We start from the raw sequence: 8,969 nt of genomic DNA on the forward strand, positions 1-8,969 counted from the left end.
CTATATATATATAATTACACTCCAGTTTTAAAAGCTTATTGAGATGAAAGGGGCAGGTCATGGCACTAAATGCTTCTTTTCAGAGCCCACAGACTCCAGGCAGGGATTATTTCATCTCCTTTCACTCCTGTTTCCCTTCAGCTGGGAAACATCACCTCCCATCTCCAGTTCAATACCAGGTGACTCAGTCCCCTTTTCAGCAAGGGCTTTTTTTTTTGCATCAGCTTTGCTCCAGCTCCTCCAGTATCCCTGGGAGGACAGGGATGGGCAGGGAATTGCACACAGCTGCTGCAGCACCAAAAAAACCCCACAACCAGATCACCCACAACCCACCCCCAAGCTCCATCTCCCACCTGTGGAGCATCCTGGTTGGGTTTTGTGATCTGGAGCAGGGTCCTCACCTCGTTATTGGGCTCAGGGGTGTAACCTGGCTCCTAAATTATATAAAAGGCAGCAAAATGCAGTTTCTGAAGTGCTAGGGTTGCTCCTTCACCATGCTGGGCTGGAGGTGTTGGGAAAGCAGCTCCTGGATGAGCTTCCAGGTACCTCAGAAGCTTCTCTAAGGAGGTGGAGGCCTGGTGAGACCCCAAAATGGGGTGCTCAGCCAGCTGTGGTGGGTGAGAAAGGGAGGGTGGCATCTCCTACAGCCTGGCCTAAGCTCTCCTCGGGTGTCACGAGGGTGAAGGGCTCCAATTCTGTTTGGTTCTTAAGGAAAACCAGCACTTGTGCCAGTGAAATTCCAGCTAGTGGGTTCTCCTTAACTCTCCTCCTTCTCCTGTGCCAGGAAAATGGTCTTTATAAAAAAACAAGCTCATAAATAATATGTAAAACTGCATTAGCATATTAGAAGTGGAAATGAATGTGCAGATGATGGGCACCAAGGCTCAGCTCACAGCCCAGCTGCAGGTTTCCTGAGGGGCTTGGTACTTGCAAGCTCAGCCTTGGAGGCCTGAGGGCAACTCAGGAGATTTCCCCATCATCCCAGGAGGTGAAACTGGGGAGGAGATGCTTTTCCTTAGAGCTGAAGGACTTGGGGTGCTGTAGCTTTTGGGATGGTCTGGTTTGGGAGAGGTTGTTGTATGAATGAGGTTTTGGGGAGGGTTCCTGGGAGTGATGCAGTGACCTGAACTTTCATTTTCTTGCCCTAAAATGGGCTGCAATAACCCTGCCTTTCTTATCTCTCCCTCTTCACTTCCCAGAACATGCCTCAACTAGATGAATCTCCAGCCAGGCAGCATCCTGCTCATCTCCAAAACATGGGAATCTTGCCTTTCAGGGACAAGATATGGCCCTGGAACATTTTTAACTTGAAATTGTTCATTTCTATTAGGTGATTATTCTTCCTGAGTCTGCTGCTGGGAGGTGACCAAGCCTGGCACTTGGGTTTTTTACCTCCCCTCTTTTCCCTGAGGATGAATCCAAATGGATACAACCCTTGATACATCCTTTCCTCCCTGCATTTAGGCAGGGAAGGTGGGGGGGGGGGTGGAATGGAAGGAAAAGCTGTGTTCCCTTCCTGCAGCTGCACACATGGGAAGGTCATGAGAAAGCTGGAGAGCTCAGCTTCTACCTTCCTGCTGGGAAGTTGGGCAGTGGGGCTGGGAGAGTGATGGAGGGAATCAAAGTGGGAGAGAAAAAGAGGGGTGAGGAAAAGCCACGTTTTTTGCTGGCTCTCCTGGGAGCAACAGTTAATATCTCCTAGAGGCAAGGCCAGGGAAAATGTGATGCTGTTAATGAAGCTGGTGCTTTCCCAGGAGCAGCTGAAACCATCCCAGGTAAGAGAGCAAAATGGAGTGGGCTTGATACTCCTTTCCCTGGGGATCTGGGATGCTCCAGCCTGGGCACTTTGAAACTTGGCTCCTAAAATAAATCCCCTTTTATGGATGTGCAGCTGCTGCCCCTTTTGCTCAGCTTTTAGGGACTCCAAAGGCTCCAGCTTTGCACATGAAAGATTTTCCTCTGCCTTCAGGGTTGGGACATGAGCAGCTCTTCCCAGTTCCCTTTAACTTGGCTGGTTTTGAGGGAATTTTGGAGGGTTACAGCTACTCTTTGCTTTGGGAAATGTCCAGGTGGGCTTGTGCCCTGGCTTTGCCTGGCAGCAAACAGCCCTGAGTTCTGCAGTCAGGTCTGGATTATTTTTTGGGGGGTTAGATCTGGTGATTTGGAGTCCCAGCTGGAGCTGCCTTGGAGACCTGGATTCCCAGCATGAGGAATGGAGCAGCTTGAATTGGCCTGGATTTTTTTTCTTCCCCCTGGCGCCTGCAACAGCCTCACCCGGGGAGGCACCTCCAACCTTAGCCTGAGCAAGCAGCTAACGAGGCTCTGCCTAATTAACATTCTCCCTGCCCCCAGGCTGCCTTTTCCCCTTGCCAAATTCATCCTCTTTTTGCCGGAAATCCCTCAGGATGCTGCACCTTCAGCCAAACTTCCAGCCACCCTCCCTCCCTCCCTGCTTAGGGACGCGGGATGGGCACTGAGGCGATGTCCATCCTTCCAGCCAGCCAGGAAAGCTTCTCCTCACCTGTGATCTCATTCTCTTCCAGGTCGATGGTCTCCAGGCTGGTGAGAGCAGCCAGAGGCTCTGGGAAACGTCGGAATCTGTTTCTGGAGAGATTGATGGCCCGGAGGTGCCGGAGGGAGGTGAGCTCCTCGGGCAGGCGGTGCAGGTAGTTCCCTGCCAAGTTGAGCTCTACCAGTTTGGGAAAGAGAGGTTGGTGGTGGGAAGGGAGGAGAAAAGATGTGAAAAACCATTAATCCAGTGCTGAATTTACTGCCTCTATCCCCCACAGGCTGCCAGGTCTAGCAATGAGATTCCAAAGCAAAAAAAATAAAGGGAGGATGATGATGATGATGGTGATTATTTTGCTCATCTCCTTGATGTACCATGATCCTTTATCCTGCTGCAGATTCTGCTTTAAAGACTGATCCAATTCTTGGCTCCCTCAGGCTTCCCTAATGAAAGCCCAGCAAGCAGGGGCTGTGGGAACAAGTCATATTTCTTCCTGAAGTCAGTGCCATTCCCACCTTGCTGGGTGCTTGGCACAGCTTGAGGCTGGTTTTCCATCTCCCTGTGCCTGAGCTATGGTGGAAGAAATGCGTTTCTATGCAAAAAAAATATCTAATATCTGGAGTTGAACCCCCTGTGGTGCTTTTTCTTCCTCCACCCCCCTTTCCCCAGAAATGAGGTCCTGAAGGAGAGGCTGTTCAGCCATGGGAACAGGCACCCAAATCCCTCTGTCCTTCTCGGGTGCCACAGGGTTTGCTGCTCTATAAATACCCACATGAGCTGCCCCTGCTCATACCTGGTATTTATAGGTCCTGCCTTATTCAGGCTGTTCCCAGCCCCTGGGTGACCCTGGCATCCTGCTGAGGCCTGGCATCTTCATCACCTGGGTGATTTGTTCAAAGCCCTTGCTGGGAAAAAAATTTCCCTGCCCCCCCACCCACCCCGCCTTTCAAGCTCCCTGTGCTGTCCAGTAAATGAACATTGATTTCTTTGTTCAACCTGCTGCTTTGCTCCAGTCTCTCCTGGGTGTTTTCAAGGGTGATGTTCCAGCTCCAGCACAACCCAGGAAGCTTCTCCTGGCACCCACCACCTCAGCACTCGTGCAGGACGTGGGGTGAGGAAAATGGATGGGTTTTTAAAAGCTGCCAGAGTCCTGGATGGTGCTGCCGGCAGGAGGAGCCCCAGTGCAGACCCCAGAGTTCCTGAGCTCTGGATTTTCTGGATCCTTGACTGGTTTGGGTTGGAAGGGACCTTCAAGACCACTCAGTTCCAACCTCCCTGCATGGGCAGGGACACCTCCCACCAGCCCAGGTTGCTCCAAGCCCCATCCAACCTGCCCTGGGGCCACCAGCAGACCTTCTGCAGCCTGCAGTGCTCCATCCCTGCCACCCTCTGTCATCCCCAGCCCCACCCTTGGAGGCAGCTGGAGGGTGATGAGGGACCCTGCAGCAGTTTGGCCACCCCTGAGGGTGGCTGGAGGTGGGAAGGGGTGCAGGAGAGCAAACCCAGTGTCCTCTTCTTGCAAAGGGCTGGGAAAGGCAAGGGAAAATGGCTTTTTGAGGGTCTGAGCTGGTGCTTGGCATGAGGTGTAAGCGGAGAGGAGCAAGAGGGTGGTGGAGAAATTCTCTGGAGCTCTTTTCTAGGTGCTGGGGGTTGGGAAGTGGCTGCTGGGAGGTGCTGGGGGCTTTCCCTTACCTCTGAGCTGGCTGAAGGTGGCGACAAAGCGGCTGGTGAGGGACTTGAGCTCGTTGTTTGCCAGGGAGATGTGGTGGATCCCCTCGGTGACGCTCCTCATGGCTTTGTAGATGCCCACAGGGAAGGTCATCAGCTTGCAGTTGGCCAGGTCTGCCCACAGGGAGAGACCCAAGGCACCTCAGAACCTCTCCTGGCTGGCATGGAGCAAAGTTTGCTGTCTTTGTTTTCCAACCCCTCAGGGCCTGGTTTGCCCACCTGGGTGCTGCCACCCATGGGTGCACCCACCCTCCTCCCCAGCCCCAAGGGGATCCTTGGAGTTGGAGAATTGCTTTGGTTGGAAAGAGACCTTGGAGATGGAGCCCAACCATCAACCCAACTCTGCTGAGTCTGATGCTAAACTGTGTCCCTCAGCACAACCTTTCAAACACCTCCAGGGGTTAGTGACCCCACCACAGCCTGGGCTGGGGCCTGATGACCCTTGTAGGGAAGAAATTCTTCCTGATATCCAGTCTAAACCTCCCCTGGAATAACTTGAGGGCATTTCCTCTTGTCCTATCCCATCTTTCTTGGGAGAAGAGCCTGTCCCCTCTTGGTTCCACCTCCTCTCAGGCAGTTGCAGAGCCAGCAGGTCTCCCCTCAGCCTCCTTTGCTCCAGGTTGAACATCCCCACCTCCATCAGTTGCTCCTCAGACTCGTGCTCCAGCTCCTTCTCTGGACACATTCCAGCCCCTCCATGTCCTCCTTGTCCTGAGGGGCCTAGAACTGACCTTGGAATTGAGGTGCCCCCTCCCCAGTGCCCAGCACAGGGGGACAATCCCCTCCTCAAGCCCCAGACCAGCCAGGCTAAGCTGGTTCCACCTCAGGTGCCTTCAGCCCCAAGTCACGTTGCATCGACCTCCAGGCTGCAAACCCCTTTAGCCCATGTCTAATAACATCCCAACTTCAGGAATTGCCCTTCCCTGTGTCCTTAAACCCCTGGAGAAGTTTGAGCAGTGCAGGGTGGTCTCCTCCACTGCTGCTGAGGCTGGAGCAGTTTCTGTGGCCATGCTCCTGCCATCCCTTGCGAGGGAAAAACCATCCCTGGGGCACATCCCATGGGATCATGTGCCATCCCTGGGATCCCACTCCAATTCTGGGAGGGTGAAGAGCCCTTTGGGGTGTTTTTTCTCTTCCCTGAGAGTGTGGGAGCAGCACCCAGAGCTGGGACCAACAGCTGTTTTTTTAGGAGACAGCCACAAAAATATCCCCACTCCCGGATACCTGATCCTTCTCCGGGCGGGAGTTGGGAGCTGGAGCTTACCCAGGGAATCTGTTTTGTTCTCCACCGTGTGGTTCACCTTCCTGGCCACCCTGGCCACTGCCTCCCCCATCCTCCTCTGCATGAGGGCACCTGATCCCGCCGGGAATCTGCTTGGACTGCTGAGATCCAGGGCTGGAGGGAGAAACCTGCTGCTCCGGCCTCTCGGGAGAGGGGTGCTAAAAATAACCCCTGGGATCAGCATTCCCAGGGGAGGGAGGGACGGAGGGAGGGAAGGAGGGAGCCTGGGGCTGGCATAGGCCTCAGGGTAGGAAATTCCCAGCTTTTTGCTTTTTTTGGGGGGGGGGAGGGATATGGGGGTGCATCCCCTTTCCCAGTGATCTTGAGGCTGGAGGGGCTCTTGGGCTATGGTGTCCCCCAGTTTCCAGGTTGGTATTTTTGGGATATGGCAGGGATATAGCAATGCATTCCTTCTCCTGGTGATCCAGGGGTGCTGTAGCCCTTGGGATGGGAGATTCCCAACTTTCTGGGCTGGTATTTTGGGATACAGGGATGTGTCCCCTTTTCTGGTTTGGGGTATGGAGATACATCCCCTTTCCCATTTATCCTCAGTGGCCTTCAAGGCACAGGATTCCCAACTTTCTGGCTTGGTACTTTGGGATATGGTGATGAGCCCTTTCCTGGCCATCTGGTATAGCCCTTGGGGCATGGGATTCCCAACTTTCTGGGTCAGCACATCGGGGATGTGGGGATGCAGTTCCTTCTTCTGGTTTGGGATGTGGGGATACATCCCTTTCTTCTGGTTTGGGGTGTGGGGATGCATCCTGTTCTTCCTGGTGTGGGATGTGGGGATGCATCCTGTTCTTCCTGGTGTGGGATGTGAGGATACATCCCCTTCTTCTGGTTTGGAACATGGGGATACAACCCCTTTTCTATCCCAGGCTGTGGGGATACATCCCATTTTCCGAGGTGCCCTGGGAACCCTGGGAGTGCAGAACTCCCACCTTTCCAGGTCTCTCTGTATTTGGGACCCAGCAACACACCCCCTCTTCTCCCTCCTTCCCTCAGCTTACCCCCTTTCCCCACCACCTCCTTTCACCCAAAAGGTGAAGCCAGAAGGTGGGACGCTCCCCCATCCCCATAAAAAAAAAAACCCCTCCCTGTCTCCTTCCTTCCCACGCCGGGAGTCGAACCCGGGCCGCCTGGGTGAAAACCAGGAATCCTCACCGCTAGACCACGTGGGAGGGCGCCTCGGGGCGCGGGTTCGAATCCCGGCCGCGGCACCAAACTTGGACAAGAGACTCAATGAGTAGGCTGTAGTCTTGGCTACCTAATTTCAGCTGTTTCCCTGAGCCAACAAGCAGCACCATGTGAATAAGATCTTACACAACGCTGCATGGGAGTACAATTCTGATCTGCCCTTTGTCTTTTGAGGGCCAGAAACCTCAATTCCAAAAGCCTGACAGCGTAAAATTGTGGAGAAACCAATAAACACATCCATAGCAGTTCTGATGAGGTTTTACCAGAGGCCAATAACTTGTCAGCCACACCGTATCATTTCAGACAGATAGATAATGTGGAAAGTCACCCAAAACCTAATTTAAAGACCTTCCATCACAAACATCCCACTAGAGTATCACGATTTGTTCCAGCAGTTACATGTTCTCACAGAAACCACTGTGCTACCACCCTTAGGGCACCCTAAGGAGCATCCCTGGTTCCCCCGAGGGACACGCAGGAGGGGACATTTGGGGACCCGGGGTTGTTATTCCCAACCCTGCCACGAGTTGCCCAGGGCTCAGCTGCGGGTTCTGGGGGGGACAACCTGTGCTGGGGGGGGGTCGTGGGGATGTTCCTGTGGCCCCGAATGCTCAGCCTGTACCGCCCCCCCCAACCCCTTCCACGTCTCTCCTGGGCTTTTCCTGCTGGGAAACTCCTGCTCTGCCGAGCTGGATCTGCCCCCACCCCCTCCTCTCATCTCCCCTTCCTTGTTTTGCCAGGCACCCGGATCATCTACGACCGCAAGTTCCTGCTGGATCGTCGCAATTCCCCCATGGCCCAGACCCCTCCTTGTCACCTCCCCAACATTCCCGGGGTCACCAGCCCTGGCTCGGCCCCCGAGGAGCCCCGGGTGGGCACCAGCAGCCTGAACCACACGGAGCCAAAGCCATCCATGGGTAAGAGCCCCCTCCCGGGAAGGGCTGGGGGCTGGGATTCCTCTGGGATTAACGCTTCTCCCTTCCCCTTTTCCTGCTTCCCCAGGGGACGAGGCTCAGTTCCAGATGGATATTTGAGCGGGAACCACGGGAGAGGCAGCAACTTCCCATCCCCTCTGCACATCCCCAGCCTGGCGAGGTGGAGGTGGTGGCAGGTCCCTGGTGCTGTCCCCCCCCTTCCCAACCTTCCTTCCCACTGTGTGCTGGCTGGAAAATGCCCTGCTGGATCCTTCCCTCCTCCTCTCTCCGCCCACCAGGCTTCTCTTTCAAACACCCCTTTGCCTCTTCTGCTGCCTGCTGACCCCCCCCCCAAAAAAAAAAGCCAAAACCAAACCAAACCACCACAACACCCCATCCTCCTGTCATCCCAAACCTCCTAACCCCCCCCCTTGCTCCTGTTCCCAGGAAGCTGGGAAAGGGGAAGAGCATCGCTCCTCGATCCCAGAGCGCCCCTGGTACCCCAGGGGGGGAGGTTTTGGGGGGACCTGCTGGCATCCAGCAGAGGACGAGGTTGGGCAGCCCCTTCCCTTGGGTGCTCCGGGTGCCCACCTCTCTCTCCTACCTGGATTTCTTCGGGATCAGGGGCTGTGTCCTCAAGGACTCAGGGTGATGTTGCCACGTGTCCCGGGAACCGACCAACCAGCCTCGGATTTCACTTCAGCTCCGGGTGCTACAACCTTGCTTCTTTCCTTTGTTTTTGTTGTTGTTGTTTTTAAATCCTCCTCTTCCCCCCTCCCCCCCCCTTGATAAAGTAATGTGAATCCTACAGGAGCAAAAATCCCTGGGGGCCCTTGGATATCTCAGGAATTCCCAGGATCCCAGGGAGGGCAGCAGGGCTGGGGTTCCCCTGCTTACCCAGGCAGGAACCAGCCATCCTGAAACCCCCTGGAGATGGGATTTTTTTTACCCTCCTCTCTCAGTGTGATGTGAGGGGGACACACACACAACGTGCCCGGGGAAGGGGGACACTGTGGCAGGGTCCTGTCCCCCCTAAGCCCCCTCTTATTACCTCCTCCTGCCTGTTGGGAGGTGTCAGCAGCTTCGCAACCTTCTCAAGTGCCATTTTCTCAGCACCTCCCACCTGAGTGCCTGCCCCATCCATCCATCCATCCATCCATCCTTCCCTCACCCCAGGGAACCTGCTGGGATGGTGGCCCTGCATCCCAGGGGAGGCTCCAATCCCTACTGCAGGCTTTGGTGCACTTTCCATCCCATAACTTATTTTACTCCAGGTGTGTTTGGTGTGGTGGCTGCTTGGGGAGCTCCTCTTCTTCCACCTACCCCTCCCCCCCCC

General features: G+C 54.9%; 2 protein-coding genes and 1 non-coding gene across 3 annotated transcripts in view; 1 reads left to right on the plus strand and 2 right to left on the minus strand.

Annotated features, from left to right (window-relative positions):
* Positions 1-5,583, minus strand: part of LRRC20 (leucine rich repeat containing 20) — a 7,524-nt gene extending 1,941 nt beyond the window's left edge. Inside the window, exons 1-3 of the mRNA XM_009998202.1 lie at positions 5,502-5,583; positions 4,202-4,351; positions 2,522-2,689 (exon numbers count right to left, since the gene is read on the minus strand). Coding sequence (XP_009996504.1) covers positions 2,522-2,689; positions 4,202-4,351; positions 5,502-5,583 — 400 coding nt within the window. The remainder of the gene's footprint in view (positions 1-2,521; positions 2,690-4,201; positions 4,352-5,501) is intronic.
* Positions 5,584-5,866: 283 nt separating this feature from the next.
* On the plus strand, positions 5,867-7,753 carry EIF4EBP2 (eukaryotic translation initiation factor 4E binding protein 2). Its single transcript, XM_009998203.1, has 4 exons — positions 5,867-5,891; positions 6,528-6,578; positions 7,460-7,636; positions 7,722-7,753. The coding sequence occupies exons 1-4, from the start codon at positions 5,867-5,869 to the stop codon at positions 7,751-7,753; spliced, it is 285 nt and encodes a 94-aa protein (XP_009996505.1).
* TRNAE-UUC lies at positions 6,632-6,703 on the minus strand. Its single transcript has one exon. It is a non-coding gene; the product is annotated as a tRNA-Glu (tRNA).
* Positions 7,754-8,969: the final 1,216 nt, after the last annotated feature.

Source organism: Chaetura pelagica, unplaced genomic scaffold (genome assembly GCF_000747805.2).
Source record: "Chaetura pelagica isolate M959 unplaced genomic scaffold, ChaPel_1.0 scaffold995, whole genome shotgun sequence".
Lineage (NCBI taxonomy): Eukaryota > Metazoa > Chordata > Aves > Apodiformes > Apodidae > Chaetura > Chaetura pelagica.